Source organism: Lampris incognitus, chromosome 17, assembly GCF_029633865.1.
Source record: "Lampris incognitus isolate fLamInc1 chromosome 17, fLamInc1.hap2, whole genome shotgun sequence".
NCBI lineage: Eukaryota > Metazoa > Chordata > Actinopteri > Lampriformes > Lampridae > Lampris > Lampris incognitus.
In genome coordinates, this window is record NC_079227.1 from 42,182,981 (window position 1) to 42,205,395 (window position 22,415).

General features: G+C 46.0%; 1 protein-coding gene across 1 annotated transcript; it reads right to left on the bottom strand.

Annotated features, from left to right (window-relative positions):
* Positions 1-1,377: 1,377 nt before the first annotated feature.
* On the bottom strand, positions 1,378-21,920 carry LOC130127236 (muscarinic acetylcholine receptor M3-like). Its single transcript, XM_056296804.1, has 7 exons — positions 21,639-21,920; positions 20,923-21,556; positions 8,841-8,921; positions 8,438-8,619; positions 5,210-5,505; positions 3,296-4,034; positions 1,378-1,863 (listed from the first exon to the last, which is right to left on the bottom strand). The coding sequence occupies exons 1-7, from the start codon at positions 21,918-21,920 to the stop codon at positions 1,378-1,380; spliced, it is 2,700 nt and encodes an 899-aa protein (XP_056152779.1).
* Between the last annotated feature and the right edge of the window lie 495 nt (positions 21,921-22,415).

The following is a 22,415-nucleotide window of genomic DNA, read 5'->3' on the forward strand; positions in this document are numbered from 1 at the left end:
GGCTAGTGCAGTGCTGTGGCAAGAGTTTTAGCTAGATCAAAAAGAAAGAGCTTATCAGACCTGGTTTAGCATTTCAGTACTCGTGGCCAGGTCATTTTAGTATTGATCTTGACAGCTTGCTGATGGGCTTGGCTGGGGATGGCCCACAAATATGTCACTCATCTTTTAATAACCCCACATAATAATAATAATAATAATAATAATAATAATAATAATAATAATAATATGAGCCACCATACAGCATTAGAGCTTCAGGCGTAGTCCTCTCGGAAATTCTGAAGACTACATTAAAGACAAAGGCCCATATTCATAAAGCTTGCCATCAAGGAATATGGGCCAAAGGGTAGCTGAACTGTTTCTATCAGGGCCTCTGGTCTTCAGAAAAACCTACTTTGGGACATCACACTGGCCAATTCAGTATCCTGATTTAGATCTCTCCTAAATGTGCACTTTATGGAATTGCTTTTATCCTCTGCTATGTCTCCCTGCTTCATGCTGCTCAGATGTTCTTGTATTATGAATTTGAATATTTGTTCTGCTGTTTGTTAACTGTGACCTGTATCTTGTACTTAATGTTGTTATGAAATATGCTATGCTAATTTGAATGTAAAAGAAGAAATAAATTCCCTGTCCACTCCCTCGGGCATCGGTTCTGACTCTCTGACTGTACAACCTGGAACATGCAGTGAACTGTCATTGACATGTCCTCTGCTATCATGATGTTTAAGTTCACTCATTAGTTCATTGTTCATCCACGATGAAAACTATCAAAATGCCTGTGTAAGTCCAGTAAGTACAGAAGAGTTAAACATGTGACATTAGGGTAGCCATCACCACCACAATTAAACTGAGCTGAGACACTGTTCACAGCAGGGGCACCACGTCATGAGAAGATATCACATTGAAAAATAAAACAAAATGAACCATATGCTCTAAAATTGTGTTGAGGCTGCCTGTCAGTCCCCCCCCCCCCATAGGGCACCGCTGAATGTAAGGCTAGGCATTCATGCCAGAAATAGCACAGTCTAGTTAGCTTTAGCATTTTAAAATGCTCCTGTACAGAGGTTTATTTACTTTAAGTCCAGTACTTAAGAGGCTGGAAAATATGTGAGCTCACTTCCTCTTACTAGTTCAGTTCAGGTCTATAAGGATTTGATTTTCTAGTAAAAAATACATCCTGCAATGCCAGCAAACTAAACCCAAGCTGACATGATTTAGGTTCATTCTGACTCAGTATATTTTCATGAAAACATCGTATTGCGTACTTCTGAAGTGGAAACAGGGTACTTGCATACTACACAAAAGCCCCTCCCAGTTCAAATGAGGAAATCAATCTTAAAACACATGTCCAACCGATAACCCCCAGCTACCTTCTGTCTACAGGACGTCCTTCTTGCGGAAGACCACAGCCTGTCTCTGCTGAAAACGAGGCTTGTTCTTCTGTTTTTTAGCCCACTGACACATTATAATGTCCCTAAATGTGGTTCTGAAGGTTTTGTTGCAGAGGGCGTAGCACATGGGATTGACTGTGCTGTTAACATAACACAACCAATAACCCAGTGCCCACAAGGTTTCAGGGATACAGTCCTGGCAAAATGTATTCACCAGAACCATGATATTATATGGCGTCCATGTAATGATGAACGCAAATAAAATGGCACTTAATGTCTGTGCGGCTTTCTTCTCATTCACCTTTTTTTCATTCTTGCGCTTGCTGATCTGTGTCTTGGCCTTGGAGGCAAAGCGCTTGGCCATGGCTGCATCCTTAATGGTGATGGCTGCAGCTGACTGGTCAGCCGACAGGTAGGAGGCGAGGTTAGATTTTAACCCTCCCTGACCTTTGTCAGTTGATGATGACCATTTGTCCCTGTTTCCCCTCACTTTCCCAGACTTCTTCTCATCTAGATAGATAGAGAGATAGACAGACAGACAGACAGACAGATAGATAGATAGATAGATAGATAGATAGATAGATAGATAGATAGATAGATAGATAGATAGATAGATAGATAGATAGATAGATAGATAGATAGATAGATAGATAGATAGATAGATAGATAGATAGATAGATAGATAGATAGATAGATAGATAGATAGATAGATAGATAGATAGATAGATAGATAGATAGATAGATAGATAGATAGATAGATAGATGATGGATTTATAGAGGGATGATGGATTATAGGTTAGGTATTTCCATAGCACCAAACATGTATATATTGCATTATACAGACAAAAGTTATCGAGGTTCAATCCCTGTAGGAAAAGCTGTTGTTTTGTGTTGGTTTGTTTTTTTAATCAATTTTTGTGATTTTAATTTCTAATAATTTTTATTAATTTTTTTATAATTTTGAATTTTAATTTTTGTGATTTTTTTAAGCATTTTTGTAATTTTAATTGTTATTAATTTTGATACTTTTAAAATATTTTTTGATAATTGTAATTTTAATTTTTGGAATTTTTGTTTTTTGTCCATTTTTGTAATTTTCTGTGAGGTGATAAATGTTGGAAACCTGAGGCTGTGCAGGTGTGTACATAATCAAATTAAATTAGCTTTCACAAAAAAAGGGAAGCAGCAATTGTCAACATGGTGGTGTAGCGAGACCTTCACTCTACAACTCAGTATTTGTACAGCATGATGCCGACTGACAGACCAGAGGAGGCGCTAGCGCATCGACCAGGACACATACCCACATCCGGCTTCCCTCCCGCAGACAAGGCCAATTGTGTCTGTAGGGACGCCCGACCAAGCCGGAGGTAACACGGGGATTCGAACTGGCGATCCCCGTGTTGGTAGGCAACGGAATAGACTGCTATGCTACCCGGACGCCCTGTTATACAGATGTAATAATCTTTTTGGCTTTGAAGGACTCCAGTGCGCACATGAATGTGCAGCTTGGCCTCCGCCTGTTTTATCCCTTTGCCATTACTTGTTAGCTGTGTCCTACCAACAGTTCCATCATATACGTCCTCCACACTGGGACACAACCTTTCAGCCGCTCTCTAGCATTCAGCACACATTCTCTCAGGTTTCCATTTCCCATTAGAGCTTGAACCCTGCATTTATTCATTAATTTAATCAATTCATCGATTACTATTATTATTATTATTATTACTACTACTACTACTACTACTACTGCTACTACTGCTATTACTACTACTACTACTACTACTACTACTACTACAACCTGTGGGGGGCGTCCTCTCCGTTCTTTCTTCAAGTGAGATGAGCAGGGGGTTGTCTCTTGACCCTTGAACTATGACCCCAGTAAGATCCACAACAATAGAGTAGATCTCTGTGGTTGAAGTGGTGCCCTTGCCCTCCCCCTCTGAATCGGACTGATCCACCGATGCACCGGCTTCGATGTTGTTCCAGCTATCACTGCTGCTGCACTCTGCTTCCACTTCCGTCGTTGTTGTAGTCACTGATTTCTTGGAGGATCGGTGGATTGGCAGCAGCATTGAGAGACGGAACTCTCTGGGTACCCAAAATCTGAATCCCCCCCACCTTGTCCCACCTCTTACCCTGTTCTGGTGGCTCTTCCTTAAAGCTGGCTCGTTCAGTTCACAACCACTGCAGCTCTGGGAACTGTCCATTTGAGGCAGCGTAGAGGATGATTCCCCCTGACTACAACTCATGACTTTTTCACCTCCACAGCGCCCTCCTCCACGACAGCTGCCTTGATTCTGACTCGGGTTGGAGCTGTTGTCTGAGCCAGATCCACGGAGACTTGCTAAATCTTTTGCCCGATTTTCTGTCTCCTGATAGATCTTCCAGTAGAGGACCGTCATTATGGTAACTGGCAGGTAAAAAGCGGCAATTGCAGTACAGAACGTAATGATTGGCTCAGAAAGGAACTGGATGTAGCACTCGTTGGACTGGACTGTTCGCTCACCAACAATATATTGCCAGAACAGGATTGCTGGGGCCCAGAGAATAAACGAGATGGACCATGCTAATCCAATCATAGTCATGGCTCGTTTAGTGGTCCTCTTGGCACGATAGGTCAATGGTCTAGTCACAGAGAAGTACCTAAGAAATACAGAAAAGAAAAGTTGACACTGCAATTGAACCTGGTCTCACCAATCTGCGTAAAAATAACACAATATTACACCTTGCGTGCAATGCATATGCCAAAATTCAATCTTGCGTACAGATGATACGTCAATCCTTTCCATTAACTGCTGTGGACAGCTGATGCGTCCAAATACCACGCATCACCTTGAACGGTCATGACGTCACCAGCGAGGCTCAGTTTGCCCAGTTCACCAGAAGTGTGGACATCCACAACCAGGGTTAGGGTTAGGGTCAGGGTCAGGGTTAGGGTCAGGGTCAGGGTTAGGGTCAAGGTTGGGTTTAGGGTTAGGGTTAGGGTCAGGGTCAGGGTTAGGGTTAATAAAATAACTAAAACACTACCGTTAATACCATGATTTAATTACAAAAAAGATTGTTTCCCCTGCTTACCTGCTCGTGGATGTCCGCGCATCAGGTGAACTGGGCAAACTGAGCCTCGCGGGCAAACTGAGCCTTGCTGGTGACGTCATGACCGCTGTAGGTGATGCGTGGTATTTGGACGCATCAGCTCTCCACAGAAGTTAATGGAAAGGATTTGCACATCATCTGCACGTGGATTTTGGCGTATGCATTGCACGCAATGTGAAAGTGTAATATTGTGTTATTTGTACGCAGATTGGTGAGACCAGGCTCTTCACCGATCTGCGTACAAATAACACGATATTGCACTTTCACATTGCAGATGATGTGCAAATCCTTTCCATTAATCCCTAGTTATTACATCATCAATAATAATAATACAAAAAAAACTTTTGTTCTTTCTGTTTTTCACTTGCTTCTCCCCCAATACTTCCTATTTAGATAGCCCGTGGAAATGTGGGCCAAATCTCTCTCCTATTTATTGATTATGTAATATATATGTGATAAAACAAATGAATCCCCCGTTATTACAGGTAAACACCCATGTCGTACAGGCGCCCCATGTACCTATGAACGCCTTGTTAATGTATGAAACTTAACGTTTTTGATGAGTTTATCTCTCAGCTGGTTGTGAAATACTACCACATGTCCCTCTCCTCTTCCCGGCCGTAAACAAAAAGTGGACAACTGATGGGTGTATCCCTGACAATGTCGGCTGTAGCCTACTGGCCTTAAACTAGAAGTACAATTCAAAAACAAATAAAGTGAGGTACCTATCAAAGCTGATGACCAGCAGGTTCATCACTGAAGCATTACTGGCCACGTAGTCTATTGCTAGCCACATGTCACAGACCACTGGTCCGAGAGCCCACTGGTCCATGATGATGTAGGTGGTGTACAGGTTCATTGACAGGGTGCCGATGGTCAGGTCGGCAAACGCCAGGCTGAGCAGGTAGTAGTTGTTAACAGTCTTCAACGCCTTGTTGATCTTGAATGACACCAAGACGAGGATGTTGCCAAAAACAGTGATGAGCGAGAGTGAGCCAGTGAGGAAGACGATGATGATCACCTTGAGGGACAGGTAAGATGGTGCAGGTAAGAAAAGAGGGTGAAAACGGGGAAAAAATCAAAACAACCTGTGCACTATTAGTCATTCCATGCCATTTTAACATAAGACTTATTTATCCAGGTTCCTTGAAAACTCAAGTTATATTGATTTTCAGTTTCAACATATTCAGAAAGATGTTTTGACCTATTTGGCACGCACCGGCAGTCATGATATGAATTTAAAAAGCATGCATCAACATGAGAATAGTTTCCCAGACAAGACTAAATACTTGTTTTGACCACAGCATTATTTGGGTAGTCATGACTCCATACAAATGGTAATGTTAACTGACATATGCACATAGACGTGTTATACCGGCCAGAAAAGGCAAAAAGGGGGGTGTCCGGGTGACGTAGTGGTCTACACAAAAACTACGGCGGTTAGGGTTAGGGTAGTTTTTGTGTTTTCAAATATATGTAAGTGACCGGCATTCTCCCATGAGGCCAGACCAGCCAGAGCCAGCATCTTCATAACGTGACGCATTGGATATAACTCCGCGGTGCCAGACAAGAAAACTTCAGTGACATCGTGTCCTTCAGCACGATTTCATAGATTAAATTTCGTGACTATGACATGAAATCTCGTGATACCGGGCTGAAAGAACGCAAACAGAAAGATCGCTGACCTTGAAGAGGATGTTCGACGGCTTTCTGCTGAACTCCATAAGAAGGACTCCTTCTGGCCAGTCCAAACGGACTTCCACTCTCAGTGCAACCATCCAGGATACAATTCTGTGGGACGCCTCCACTTGTCCATGGCTTTCCGCCTGCTCGACACCTAACCACCAGTTGTTCTGGGCCGAAATGGTGGTCCCTGGTCACAAGAGAAACTCGGACGGGGCTGCCTCGCCCCCTCACCAAGGCCTCTCCAGCTACTATGCGACCCTGTCTGACGACATTCCGGTCCACTCAGCTGACGTTCCTCCGTCTCCGACGCATCTTGATCGGGGCCCTTCTGAGAAAATGGCGCCTGCTGACACTGCAGCTTCCCCGCTGGTGGCTAGTGGTTTTCAGGTGGCTTGCCATCCTACTGTGAAGCCAAAACAACAGGCCTCATCCTGGGTAACAACCTTCTCTTCCCATCATAGGATTCTGAAAGAGGCTGTGATAAAAACGCTCTCAAAGTCCTCTGTACCCCGAGCCAGCAGAAACATCCATTGTCAGAGCTGATGTCGCTGCCTCGCCACAACACTTGTTTGGTAAGATACCACATGCCCAGTCGGCGATTTCAATACACAATGAGGATCGTGTACAGCCACAGCCCATATCTCCTCGTCCTCTTTTCCCCTCAGCCACATTAATAATTGGGGATTCCTTAATTAAGAACATCCGTTTTCTCAACGCACCACATACCGTTTCCCTGGAGCCACAGTCCCTGATATCCTGAATAAACTCCCAGGGTTGACCCGCTCACTCCTGTCCTCCACCAATCGAGTGATCGTTTATGTGGGGACAAACGCTGCAGCTTGTCAGCAGTCTGAATTAACCAAAAAGGATTTCATTGATCTTTTCAGCTTTTTAAGTACGTGCGGAAAGTCTGTTTTTATCTCAGTTCGTATTCCGACACTGGCCCATGGAGCTGGGCATTTCAGCCCAATCCTCAGCCTGCACACATGGCTCATCTCCGCCTGCGCAGCTCACAATATTGGTTTTATTGATCATTTTAATCTGTTTTGAGATCGTCTCTCCTTCTTCAGATCTGGCGGAGTCCGCCCAACCAGGCTGGGTAGCTGATGCTGGGTAGCTGATGCTGGGTAGCTGATGCTGGGTAGCTGATGCCGGGTAACTGATGCCGGGTAGCTGATGCCGGGTAGCTGATGCCGGGTAGCTGATGCCGGGTAGCTGATGCCGGGTAGCTGATGCTGGGTAGCTGATGCTAGCGGCCGACCTGCAGCACGCTGTACAGTCCTCTCCACGTGACTGACTGTTCACATCCCGCGCTTCCCTCCCGGAGCCTCCGCTTCCACCTGTGGTGGCACTCAACGGTACTGTTCCGCCCGCTAACTCCCTCTGCTGGCCTCCTCTGTCATTGACCCTCTCGCCGGGAGTTTTACCCAAACAGCATCTTTCCTTGGGTCCTGCTGAGCACTCCCACATCAACAATATTCCTATTCCCACTAGGATAACTTTAAACCGTACCACCTATAGACCCAGAGGTACTACTAAATCTACAATAAGAGCAAACTTGGTTTCCATTCCAGCCTTTCCAACAACAAAATCAGGAACATCTTCTATTCCACAGCAGTTACACCCTTTGACTGCATCTACTGTTGAAACGATGGCTGCTGTGTTTTGTTTGCTGAGCGCGAGGTCCCTTGCTAACAAATCTTTTTTTATGCCAAGATTTTATCACGGACTGGAGGGTGTGCTCCAATTATCGGGGCATCATCGCATTGCTCAGCCTCCCTGGGAAAGTCTACTCTAGGGTGCTGGAAAGGAGGCTCCGACCGATTGTCAAGCCTTGGATCCAGGAGGAACAACGCGGATTCCGTCCTGGCCCTGGAACAACAGACCACCTCTTTACCCTCGCGGAACTGCTGAGGGGGCCTGGGAGTTTAACCAGCCAGTCTCCATGTGTCTTGTGGACTTGGAGAAGACCGTGTACCCCGGGGCACTCTGCGGGGGGTACTGCGGGGTTATGGGGTACCGGGCAGTTGCTACAAGCCATCCGGTCCGTGTATAACCAAATTGAGAGCTGTGCCCACATTCTCAGCACAAAGTCGAACACGTTTTCGGTGGGCGTCGGACTCCGCCAAGGTTGTCCCTTGTGTCTGATTCTATTTGTGATAGTCATATAAGTGTGATACACATATATATGAAATATGTGTATGTTTTATTTTTACAATGTTGAGTAACAGTCAACCAATTCAAAACTAATGCATAGCTATTGTTACCTGCCAAATAGCGTGTCCTCCCAATGGGTCATGGGTGTCTTTGGGCAAGCTCAGAGTGTCGTCCACTTGTAAGCTGGTGAAGTTCCCTCTGTGCCCCGTCATGAGGCTTCCATTCCTGTCATTGTGCTGCTGCCACATGTCCACGCTGGCTGACAGCATGGCTGACTTGTGGTGAGGGTTGCCTGAAATGGGAATTATAAACAATCATACGATTAAAAAATAGTACAATAACGGTCTTTTTTGACAAATAACCCGTATTTGGACCAACTAAAAATAAAGGAAATTGGAAAAATGAATGTAAAAACATTTTGCAGGGGTGTGATTTTTCCAGCTATCTAGGTGCATTTGGTAAGACATCTTGCAGCCCGTCCCTTGATGGCAATGCCAGGGTGGGTTCTCATACCAGAAGAGCTGTTGGTGAATAAGATGCTGGGCGCAAATCTCGAGTTCGGGCTCATTGTGGTCAGCAGACAGTCCGGGGAAACTGACAAGAGCAAAGGAGGCGGAGAAAGAGGTCAGTGTTCAGAGCTCAGGACTGAAACTCAAATAAAACAAACATTTAAACCAACAACCTTTTTGTTCTTTTACTTTTTTGCGTCACATGTGGAATGTAATGGCGTTTTACAGTTCATCATATTCTTACTTTTCAAAGGTGAATTTGGATTCATTTCTCTTATGCCCTCATGTTTTAACTATTGTTTTTTATCTTAAGGTTTGTCATTAACACACATGCTTATATCTCGACTCAAATTGTGGTTTGATTAAGCCTGTCACGGTGTGCAGACCCCACGTAGACCCAAAGACACATTTCCATTGAATCAACAGATGGATTTCACCATGGAAACAACATTGTGTTGGGCACAAAGAGCTTCCAGTCAGCTCTGCACTGATCCTGCAGCGGGGTGCTGGTTCTGAACGGAGTCCCCCTGACATCTTACCTTCTAAGGAGAACGGCGTCCACTGGTCGTTGCACCCTTCAAAGGATGCCAAGAATTTCTGAAGGAAAAACCCCTGTCAGAACTATTTCAAGCTGGGCTGATGGAGGTGAAATACCCGCCTGGCATGCTTTTGTTCCCTAACTGGACCCCGATATGCTTCTGTAATGCATCCTGTATTGTGTCTGAAGCGTTTGTAATTATTGCTGAGGAAACTTAGACAAATTCCAAGAACAGGATGCACACAGACAAAAGGATGCTGAGTGACACGAGTAACACGTCACTCATGTCGACAGATGTACTCTTAGGCCATCTTACAATGCTGTGATTCCCAAATCCTCTGCGAATAGTACACATTGCCATGGAAACTCTACTTAATGGTCACGCCCATATTTGCATATGAAACTGGTCGTTGGTTTGGGTCGTTATGCCACTGTATTGTTTATAAGGGTGGGGACACCTGCAGCCACTGTATTGTTTATAAGGGTGGGGACACCTGCAGCCACTGTAGTGTTTATAAGGGTGGAGACACCTGCAGCCACTGTATTGTTTATAAGGGTGGGGACACCTGCAGCCACTGTATTGTTTATAAGGGTGGAAACACCTGCAGTCACTGTATTGTTTATAAGGGCGGGGACACCTGCAGCCACTGTAGTGTTTATAAGGGTGGGGACACCTGCAGCCACTGTATTGTTTATAAGGGTGGGGACACCTGCAGTCACTGTATTGTTTATAAGGGTGGGGACACCTGCAGCCACTGTAGTGTTTATAAGGGTGGGGACACCTGCAACCACTGTATTGTTTATAAGGGTGGGGACACCTGCAGTCACTGTATTGTTTATAAGGGCGGGGACACCTGCAACCACTGTATTGTTTATAAGGGTGGGGACACCTGCAGCCACTGTATTGTTTATAAGGGTGGGGACACCTGCAGCCACTGTATTGTTTATAAGGGTAGGACACCTGCAGCCACTGTATTGTTTATAAGGGTGGGGACACCTGCAACCACTGTACTGTTTATAAGGGTAGGACACCTGCAGTCACTGTATTGTTTATAAGGGTGGGGACACCTGCAACCACTGTATTGTTTATAAGGGTGGGGACACCTGCAGCCGCTGTATTGTTTATAAGGGTGGGGACACCTGCAGCCACTGTATTGTTTATAAGGGTGGGGACACCTGCAACCACTGTATTGTTTATAAGGGTGGGGACACCTGCAACCACTGTATTGTTTATAAGGGTGGGGACACCTGCAGCCACTGTATTGTTTATAAGGGCGGGGACACCTGCAACCACTGTATTGTTTATAAGGGTGGGGACACCTGCAGCCACTGTATTGTTTATAAGGGTGGGGACACCTGCAGCCACTGTATTGTTTATAAGGGTGGGGACACCTGCAGCCACTGTATTGTTTATAAGGGTGGGGACACCTGCAGCCACTGTATTGTTTATAAGGGTAGGACACCTGCAGTCAGTTTAGACTGAAGAGGTCACTTAGGGCCGAGACACACCAAACCGGTTAGCGGCGACGAAGGCCGACTTTTGCCGTCTGGGCCAAAAAGTAGCACTTGAAATGACCCAAGGATGATCCAAGATGCTACAAAGAACATAAAAATCACAGGTAGACCCTACACATCCATTCTGCCGGAAGATGCACATGCACCAGCATTGTGTTTTACTTGCTAGAAGCTCTGACATAACTGACAGTTTTATCTAGTTTTAGCCACATTTTTGTAGCTACACTTTTAGATCCTGGCTGATTTACCTATATATTTCAACAAGGTAAAAATGTTTAGTCATCAGACATTTGGATCTTAAGTTACCAGTGGTATTAAGTTGGCTATCAGCTGGACGTATCTACTGGACCATCTCGACTGCTGCCACCTTAACTAGGTTTATTTTTAGGCTGGTGGCTAGCCTAGCTGGTCGCTTTTACTGAGGATTTTAATGTTTTAGCACCTTTATGGACTTTTACGCCAATTTTCTTGCTTAATGCCTGAAAACAAACATGGCCTTGTGTGTGGATTGCCTTCCTACCTTTGCACAGTTGAAAGCTGACGTGACCTGACCGCAGGCTGAACTCAGGCAGAGGGACAAGTTAATCCTGGACCTATCATCCGTGGCCACAGTTCAGTCCAAACACCTCTCGCTGTATGGTAAAAACTAAAAACACAGAAAAAAGGCCCTCTGGAGAAACAGAGTGGTTGTTAGGAAGCTTAAGAGAGAGTGTCACCAGGCAGAAGGACTGGAGAAAGACTAAAGTTCAGGTTCACCGTGAACTCTACAAGGATAGACTGAATAACTGCAACAAAGAAATTAAACAGACCTGACAAGCTTTCTTGTCTAAAATCATTCATGAAAATATTAACATTAGTGAAGTTTTCTTCACTACTGTTGATCAACTTCTTAATCCACCATCTCCAACCCCATCTGAGATGATGTCCACTGAAAAATGTGATTCTTCAATCACAAAATTATTGTCATTAGACAACACATTATTGCCAGGAATGAACCTACCCTCCAATTCTCCAAAAATATCACTGGCGCCATGTCTCACTTTGACCCTCTACTACTACTATTTTTGGCTGCTCCCGTTAGGGGGCGCCACAGTGGATAATCCATTTCCATCTCTTCCTGTCTTCTGCATCTTGCTCTGTCACACCAGCCACCTACATGTCCTCCCTCACCACATCCATAAACCTCCTCTTTGGACTTCCTCTTCTCCTCTTCCCTGGCAGCTCCATATTCAGCATCCTTCTCCCAGTATACCCAGCATCTCTCCTCCACACATGTCCACACCATCTCAATCTTGTCTCTCTTGCTTTGTCTCCAAACCGTCCAACCTGAGCTGTCCCTCTACAAACCCCCATTCCAATGAAGTTGGGACGTTGGGTAAAACGCAGATAAAAACAGAATAAAACGATTTGCAAATCCTTTTCGACCTATATTATATTGAATACACTACAAAGACAAGATAGTTAACGTTCAAACTGATAAACTTTATTGTTTTTTGCAAATATTCACTCATTTTGAATTTGATGTCTGCAACACGTTCCATAGAAGCTGGGACAGGGGCAACAAAAGACTGGGAAAGTTGAGGAATGCTCAAAAAACACCTGTCTGGAACATTCCACAGGTGAACAGGTTAATTGGAAACAGGTTAATTGGAAACAGTGTCATGATTGGGTATAAAAGGAGCATCCCCGAAAGGCTCAGTCGTTCACAAGCAAGGATGGGGCGAGGTTCACCACTTTGTGAACAACTGTGTGAGCAAACAGTCCAACAGTTTAAGAACAACGTTTCTCAACGTACGATTGCAAGGAATTTAGGGATTTCATCATCTACAGTCCATAATATCATCACAAGATTCAGAGAATCCGGAGAAATCTCTGCGCGTAAGCGGCAAGGCCCAAAACCAACATTGAATACCCATGACCTTCGACCCCTCAGATGGCACTGCATTAAAAACCGACATCATTGTGTAAAGGATATTACCACGTGGGCTCAGGAACACTTGGGAAAACCATCGTCATTTAACACAGTTGGTCGCTACATCTACAAGTGCAAGTTAAAACTCTACCATGCAAAGCCAAAGCCAGATATCAACACCACCCAGAAACACCGCCCGCCGGCTTCTCTGGGCCGAGCTCATCTGAGATGGACTGACGCAAAGTGGAAAAGTGTGCTGTGGTCTGACGAGTCCACATTTCACATTGTTTTTGGAAATCATGGACATCGTGTCCTCCGGGCTAAAGAGGAAAAGGACCATCCACATTGTTATCAGCACAAAGTCCAAAAGCCAGCATCTGTGGTGGTATGGGGGGGGGGGTGTTAGGGCCCATGGCATCATGGGTAACTTGCACAACTGTGAAGGCACCATTAATGCTGAAAGGTACATACAGGTTTTAGAGCAACATGTGCTGCCATCCAAGCGACGTCTTTTTCAGGGACGTCCCTGCTTATTTCAGCAAGACAATGCCAAGCCACATTCTGCACGTGTTCCAACAGCGGGGCTTCGTAGTAAAAGAGTGTGGGTACTGGACTGGCCTGCCTGCAGTCCAGACCTGTCTCCCATTGAACATGTGTGGCGCATTATGAAGCGCCAAATACGACAACGGAGACCCCGGACTGGTGAGCAACTGAAGTCGCACATCAAGCAAGGATGGGAAAGAATTCCACCTACAAAGCTTCAACAAGTAGTGTCCTCGGTTCCCAAACGCTTACTGGGTGTTGTTAAAAGGAAAGGTGGTGTAACACAGTGGTGAACATGCCCCTGTCCCAGCTTCTTTGGAACGTGTTGCAGGCATCACATTCAAAATGAGGGAATATTTGCAAAAAAACAATAAAGTTTATCAGTTTGAACATTAAATATCTTGTCTTTGTAGTGTATTCAGCTGAATATAGCTGGAAAAGGATTTGCAAATCATTGTATTCTGTTTTTATTTACGTTTTACACAACGTCCCAATTTCATTGGAATTGGGGTTAGTAATTCCCATTATGGTATATTAGTTCTTAAGCCACACTACATTAATATTAATTTAAGATCCCAAAATATTTGTTGATAATCTTGCTCTATATTTCATGTGTTGCGATTTAAAAAAGGAATATATTTCAGCATATTTCATCCAACCATCTGATCTGAAATGTATCTAAAATGCTATAAAACATTACACAATAAAACTCTATACGTCACTATCAAGATAAGGTCATGTAACGTTTGTGCAAAGCTTTAAGGCCCTCTCACAGTGGTTCATACCTAAGAGTCAACTTGGGCAGAATTGGGCGGCACGGTGGTGCAGGGGTTAGTGTCGTCGCCTCACAGCAAGAAGGTCCTGGGTTTGAATCCTGGGGTTGTCCAGCCTTGGGATCATCCCAGTTTGCATGTTCACCCCGTGCCTGTGGTGGGTTTTCTGCGGGTGCTCCGGTTTCCTCCACCATCAAAAAGACATGCATGTTAGGGTTAATACTCCTGCCTGTGTCCCTGACCGAGGCATAGCGAGACCAACTGGAGTTGGTCACCAGGTGCTGCACGGCGGCTGCCCACTGCTCCCAGCTACACAGCTAGGGTGGCGTAAATGCAGAGCAGAATTTCCCTGCAGGGATCAATAAACTATATCAAAATGAAAAGAAAAAAAAATATATATATATACTTGTTCCTGTCCTTCTTTGTCACTCTCAACAAAAATCTTAGCATCTTCAACTCTGCCACTTCAACTCCGCCTCCTGTCTTTTCATCAGTACCACCGTCTCCATATCGTAACATAGCTGGTCTCACTACCGTCTTGTAAACCTCCCCTTTCACTCATCGTCCACGGAGACTCCTGCCTGATCTCGTCCCTCAACCTGTCCATCACCATTGCAAAGAAGAAAGGGCTCAGAGCCGATCCTTGATGTAACCCCACCTCCACCTTCAACCCATCTGTCATTCCAACCACACACCTAGCCAACTGACCTTTCGCAGAGTCCCGCCCCCCTTAGTTACTGTTGCTATGCCCTTCAAGCATTTCAGAACCATCCAGGAAGTAGCCGGAAAACCCCAAAACATGAAGGAAGAAATCAGCGCATTCCCAGAGAAAACAACAAGTGATGTATTTTGGTGTAATTCATCCTGAGTATCCTCCTGTGGAAGGCAGGAGGGGGTACAGTATGCGGTGGCGGGAGACATTCAGAATATCAAAAGTAAAACTGACTGGCGTGGACTCCGGGCTGCCGGGGGCGACTGTAATGGAGGGTAACGCTTACCGGTCACAATCAAAGATGAGAAAGCCCATCAACTAGTAATTCTGAAACACACTGTGGACCCGCTGTGCTCTTGCCCTGCAGGGTAAGTTACATATTTCAGCTGTTATTGGTATATTTTTAATAATCCATTGTCAACATCGCCGTATTGTAGTGTTGATTTTGGCCAAGGTTCCCCATGGCGTTCTTTTATCCAGGCTTCTTCGGGGGTTCTGTATGGGCTCCTGGGGGTCGCAGGGCGGCCAGGGACATACCCCGGGGCCGGGAGAACCGCCCATGATTTTTTCTTTTTTCTTTTTTTTTACCTTTGGACCAGAACCGGTATTTTCCACAAACTAAGGCAAATGTGATGCTTCTGCGGGCGGGATGACTTTTCCAAACGGCCGGTCCCAACCTGGAGCTCACAGAGGGGGAGAAACATATAAAATAGGCCGGATATGGGGAGGTCAGTCTGGCCAGAGACCATCCCAGTGGACCCTCCCCGCGGGGTGGAACCTGGCTAACCTGTGACTAGCATAACAAAGTTGTGTTAGTGGGCTAGCTAGCATTAGCTATCATTAAATTAGGTATATCTGGCCACAGACTAAGCTGGTTCCGTTCATCAGGTACATTGATAATGTTATTTTGTTAGGCAGTAATACGTTGATATGTTGATAATGGTAATAATCATTGTGTGGGTAAAAGTAACAGTAATAATACGTTGGCTGTATTAGCTATCAATAATAGCTAGTAGCAAGCTTAGCTTGGAGCAGACAGGTATTTTTGGTGGTTTTGGATGGACTAAGCTGGCCATGGGGTCTGCTATACTGCCAAATCTATTACTCTGGGTTTCGGGAAGGGAAAGAAAATTACACCCCTCCAAACTTTTCACATATCTAGTATCTGATCTGCAGATCCCATAGGCACACCGTTTCAGCATTTTGCTGTGTGTTTGAAAGCTTGACGGACCTCCCTCACATACTAGAAACCGTTGCTAAGGTAGGATTGGACAAGCACCCTTCTGGGGCGGTGGTACTTTGCGAAAGGTCAGTTGTCCCTAGGTGTGCGTGCGTGTGTGTGTGTGTGTGTGGACCCAGAGATGGCCTGGCGACTTGTCCAGTGTGTCTCCCCACCTGCCGCCCAATGACTGCTGGGATAGGCTCCAGCATCCCCGCGACCCTGGCAGCCTGAGAGCAGGATAAGCGGTTTAGATAATGGATGGATGGATGGATGGATGTCCTGCACCAATCCTACATCTCTGCAACTCCCGACTTCCTCATACAATGCCACACCTCCTCTCGCGGCACCCTGTCGTATGCTTTCTCTGAATCCACAAAGACACAATGTAACTCCTTCTGGCCTTCTCTATACTTCTCCATAGCGCTGTCACAGTTACCACATAATCGCCTGGTCGCGATTATTTGACCTGACCGCGATCATTTTGCATAACGGTTAGAATCGTTTCCATTCATTTGTATAATAACAGCTGGATGAAACTAACAGAAATGTCATATTTCATCACTATTTCCACGTCGTTTTCCACCGTTTGTTGTAATGACGTCATCTTGTTACGCCCCTGGCACATGGGTGGTGAATTAGCGCCAACAAACTTTATCTTGAGACGCTTATTCTATAATAGTCTATAACACTCTATAATGTGCTATAATAGTCTATAACACTCTATAATGTGCTATAATATTATGTAATAGTCTATAACACTCTATAATGTGCTATAATATTCTATAATAGTCTATCATACTCTATAAGGTTCTATAATATTCTATAATATTCTATATTCTCTAATATTCTGCAATATTTTATAACACTCTATAATACTCTATAATATTGGACGATTGCGTTTCGACGAGCATGTGTTGACATGCACATCATGGACGTAGCTGCAAAGCCAAACAGCACAGGGGACATGGTAGTTTTAAGCCACACGAAACAGGAGAGCCCGATAATTTAAAGGAGGCCATTTGTGGGATTTGCAGGAAAAGGTGGCGGTCAGAAGCACTAATACCACAGATTAAAAAAAAAAACATCTACGGATCTACAATTCGCCAACCTTGGAAAGACAGCCACCGCCGCAGTTCCATCCCTGAAGCTTTTGGACGAGTGTCTAAAACGTGACAGTACCAGATGGGGCACATTAACAGACAGTGTAATGCGGTATATAGCCATAGAATTGCAGCCGTTCAATACGGTTGAAAAACCAACACTTAAAGAAAGGCTGCAAAACTTTGACAAGTAGTACGAATTACCAGGAAAAAACACATATCCAAAACTGCGACCCCCAGTTTACACAGCAAGGTGAGGGATGATATTCTCAAGGATTTAAAAGAAACTGACTTTTACTCAGCCACTACAGACATGTGGTCCAGCTCAAATATGACCCCATACATGAGCTTAACAATACACTACCTCACCACTGACTGGACTGTACAGTCCAAGTGTTTAGAAACAAGATGTACACCAGAGAACCACACAGCTGATACACCTCCTGCAGGATGCCTTCCGTCTGCTTTGGCAGACTGGGCATTAGATGAGCAGAAAATGTCCTGCACAACCACAAATAATGGTTCTGACATTGTGGCTGCAATAGGCAAACTCGGCTGGCCATGGCTAAACTGCTTTGGCCATAATCTCAGAGACGTCAGAGATGCCTTGCAAGTGAGAAGGAATGCTCAGCTCGCACCTTGGGATTGTGTAGAAGTCTGGTCAACACTTTCAACCTCCGCTGGCTGAAGAAGAGAGACCTGAGAAAGGCACAGACTGAGGCCAGTTTCCCCAGCCCAGTCTAATTCTGGTGAGCTATCTATTTATTTATTTAGAACATTTATATAGTAGTAAGTCAGTTGTAAACACAGTCATTTTTATTCACAATTTACTTTTACATTATTCATCATTTACACTTGAAATCTGGGCATGAGCAGTGATTTCTCTTAGATGCTTTAGTGTTTTGAAATTGAAACCATAGATGTTAGGTCATTGTCATGTAATCTTGGTATAATGAACAAAAGCCTAAACAAGTCTGTTATCTTTCCTGCAGGATGTCTCTACACGATGGGGTACCAAGCAAAAAATGGTAGAGGGTGGTGGAGCTCCCTGCCATAAGATGTGCTCTTGATCGATGACAGAAAAGATGGGCATCTCAGCCCGACCTGGCAGGATACATCTGTCTAGGAATCCATCAATGCAGCACTGAAACCAGCTTACTGATGTTCTATCAGGGGAAAAGTATGTGACTGTGTCCTCTGTGAACCCTATGTTGGAGCTTCTAAAGGGAGGACTCGTATCCCCAGACCCCAAGGACACCACACTCACAGCAAACAAGAAAAAATGTGGTGTGTTCTTGATGAAACGTACAGCACAACGCCACTGCACGAGTTCTTGAGAAAGGCCCTCCTCGATCCAACGTATAGGAGCCAAATCCGGGATGCAGTTGTTGTGGATGGTACTAAGGACCATCTTATAAGGGAGATGATGGAGATGAGAGATGAATGAGGCAACAGTAACGGAGGAGGGGACTGTAACAGAGCTATGGCAGAAGATGATGGATCTGCATCTCCTGCACCCAAGAAGAAGAGGCTGTGCGACCTGTTGCAGAACAGAAGAACCCAAACTGCTAACCAGGCTGTGCCAAAAATTGTGCGGGCTGATACTGAACTGAGACGGTACCTGCAGGAAGATACACTGGATCTCTTGGTGGATCCTCTGATGTGGTGGCGCGACAACCAAGCAAGGTTCCCTCCGTGCATTTGTCCAACAAGTACTGTAATAGACAGTGCACTGATCACAGTGCATTGCAACAGGATCTCCCCCTTTTCTCCCCCTGATCTCAACAAGATCCCATGCAAACTCCTCACAGAAAGGACCTGGAACGGATAACAATAATAACAATATTTATTATTATTATTATTATTATACAAATGTCCTTTAACGTCATGCCATAATACAACATAATAAGTGGGCGGGTCCATTCCTTGGGCCTAGGGTTAGAATGAAGTAGAAGTCCATGTGATGGATAGTGCCTTTCTTAGGATATGAGATGTTCCAAGTAGTGCGATCTTCTGTAGTTCTTGTATTCTGATGGTACCCGGGATCCTTTGGGTGTATTTCTCCATCACTTTTTTTTTTTACAAGTTCCAGGACTCCTGTCACTACTGGTATTGTTGTGGTTTTCATTCCCCACATTCGTTCAATCTGGATTTCAAGGTCTTTATATTTGGACAGTTTTTCAGTTACTTTTACTGAGGTGTTCCTTTCAGTCGGGATGGACATGTCGATGAGTAGGCAGCTTTTTTCTTTTTTGTTCTTGATGATGATGTCTGTCTGTTGGCCTTTATCTCACGATCTGTCTGTATTGGCATGTCCCATAAGATTGTGATGTTGTCTTTTTCTGTTGCTGTTTGGGGCTCATGCTCGTACCATTTTTCTTTTGTGTTGATGCTGAATTCTTTGCAGATGTTCCAGTGCAGGTATGTGGCGGCCTTGTTATGTCTTTGTAGGTATTCAGTTTTGGCCAGCTCAGAGCACCCTGCCACGATATGGTCAATGGTTTCCTGGAATATCCTGCACGATGGGTCTGTGCCATCTTTGAGGATTTTGCTCCGGTAGTAATTGGTCTTGATGGCCTGGTCTTGGGCAGCGATGATAAAGCCCTCTGTTTCGGATTTCAGCCCAGCTGTTATTATTATTTCTTTCACGTTTCCTGTTTTACATCCTGTAGAGCTGGGTCCAAACTAAGGACCTGAGACACTATACGGCAGATGTCACTTGATTGACAGTACTCGTCGTAATATGTGGGCTGTTCCAAGTAGGGCGATCTTCTGGACTGCATGGATTTTGATGTTTCCTGGGATACGGTTGGTGAACTTTTCCATTCCCTTCTTCATGAGTCCTAGAGCTCCGATGACCACCGGTGTTGTTTCGGTCTTCATTCCCCAGATCCTGTTGATTTCAATCTCCAGGTCTTTGTACTTGATCAGCTTCTCTGTGACTTTCACCAAGGTGTTTTTTTCGGATGGTATTACCATGTCGATGAGCATGCACCTCTTTTCCTTCCTGTCCTTGATAACGATGTCGGGCTTGCTGGCTTTTATCTCGCTGTGAGTGTGGATGGGCGTGTCCCAGAGGGTGGTGACGTCATTGTTTTAAGTGTTCGTACCACTTCTCAGTCATCTTGATCTTGTGACTCCTGCAGATCTTCCAGTACAGTGTATATGTACTCGGTCTTTGCCAGTTCCGGGCAGCCTGAGACAATGTGGTCGATGGTTTCTTCGTATCATTATTATTACTTTTTAATAACAACAACAATAATAATATAATAAACCAGCACAAAAACAACAGGGTTTCAACCCTTCGGGCTTGAACCCCTAATACAATGCAGAGAAACTCTGAGAAAGGAATAATGTCATAAAGTAATGTGACAAGCACGGGGGAACTTAGCACCCGACCCAACAACGAAACAGAGACCGTCGGCAAGTTGAGCCCGCTGTGGGCATTTATTCAAAACACATAAGGAAAAACGCTCCACAGGAGTACTGCTCCTCGTCCGAGCCGGCTGGCTCCCGTCTTCCTTGGCTCCTACGCTGGGCAGCCAACACAACTATAGCTTTCTCTCTCGCCCCCTGGCGACTATCTATAGCTTTCTCTCTCGCCCCCTGGCGGCTGTCTCTGGCTCCCTTTTATCCTTGGGCTCCTCATCAGCCTCTGATTGGGGCCAGGTGTGTCGCCCAGTCTCCCTCTCGTTGAGGGGGGAAGTGGGTACAGGTGTGTTTCTGGGCTGTGCTGGGTCGCTGGCCATGGCGCAGAAGCTGGGCTGACACCGGGGTTGTCACAACTCCCCCTCTCAAGAAGGAAGCCAGGGTCCCCACGTATGGCCCAGAGGCAGGCATCGCGGAGGGACAGGGCGTCGGCGTTGGCGTTCTCCCGTCCCGGGCGGTGCACCACTCTGAAACTGTAATCCTGCAACATAAGGAATGATCGTGTTACCCGCTCGTTCGTGTCCTTGGCGGCGGCCATCCACCGGAGCAGAGAGTGGTCCGTGACGAGGTCGAAGCGTCTCCCCAGGAGGTAGTAGCGGAGCTTTTCCACTGCCCACTTGATGGCCAATGCCTCCTTCTCTACCGTGGAGTAGGCCCGCTCATGGGGCAGGAACTTGCGGCTTACATAGGTCACCGGATGCTCCTCTCCATCCTTCACCTGGGAGAGGACTGCTCCCACCCCTATGGCTGAAGCATCAGTTTGGACAACAAAAGGCAGGGCAAAATCAGAGGTAACCAGTACCGAATCAGAGCAGAGGGCTTGCCTGAGCATGGTGAAGGCCTCCTCCGCTTCTCTGGTCCAGCGAACGCGGTCAGGTAGGTTCTTCTTGGTGAGGTTGTGGAGCGGGCCGGCCAGGGTTGCGTACTGGGGGATGAACCTCTGGTAGTACCCCACCAGTCCAAGGAACGACTTCACCTGTTTTTTTTGTCACAGGGCGGGGCCACTCCCTGATGGCCTCCAGCTTCAGTTCCTGGGGCCACACATTGTCTCGTCCCACTCGGTAGCCCAGGTACGAGGCTTCCTCAACCCCAAGGCGGCACTTCTGCGGGTTGGCTTTGAGGCCCGCGGCCCTCAGGGCCCCCAGGACGGATCGCAGGTGGGTCAGGTGACCCCTCCGAGTGGCGCTGTGGATCACAATGTCATCCAAGTAGGCCGCGGCGTAGGCCCAGTGAGGACCCAGGACCCGGTCCATCATCCGCTGGAAGGTAGCGGGGGCCCCATGTACCCTGAACGGGAGTACGGTGTATTGGTACAGCCCGGTTGGGGTCGCGAACGCCATCTTCTCCCTTGCAGCCGGCGTCAGGGGAACCTGCCAATAGCCTTTAGATAAGTCAAGGGTTGTAATGAAACGGGCTGGCCCTAGCCGCTCAATGAGCTCATCTACCCGGGGCATGGGATAGGCGTAAACCTGGACACTGCATTCAGCTGCCTGAAATCATTGCAAAACCTAAAAGTCCCATCTGGCTTAGGTACAAGGACTATGGGGCTAGACAAATGGCTCTGAGACTCCTCTATCACCCCCAACTTCAGCATCTTTTCTACCTCCTCCTGAATGGCTGTCCGCCTCGCCTCTGGGACCCGGTACAGCCTCACCCGAACGGTCACCCCTGGCTCGCTGTGGATGTCGTGAGTCGTCACTGTAGTTCGCCCAGGCAGCTCTGAGAAGACTGCCTGGTGCTGCAGGACCACTTCACGGAGATCCTGCTGCTGGCTGGGCCCCAACATGGCTCCCATTGGAACCTCAGGGGGGGAGAGTGGGTTAGAAAAACTGGAC

What these genes read in the sequence shown, in the direction of transcription:
- LOC130127236 (XM_056296804.1), bottom strand. Translation starts at nt 21,920, where the DNA reads ATGGCGTTCGCGACCCCAACCGGGCTGTACCAATACACCGTACTCCCG. An exon ending in GAGGACACGCTATTTGGCAG is followed by an intron (nt 5,506 to 8,437) that starts GTAACAATAGCT and finishes CTGTCCCTCAAG; the next exon opens with GTGATCATCATCGTCTTCCT. An exon ending in CTGGTCATCAGCTTTGATAG is followed by an intron (nt 4,035 to 5,209) that starts GTACCTCACTTT and finishes TGTATTTCTTAG; the next exon opens with GTACTTCTCTGTGACTAGAC.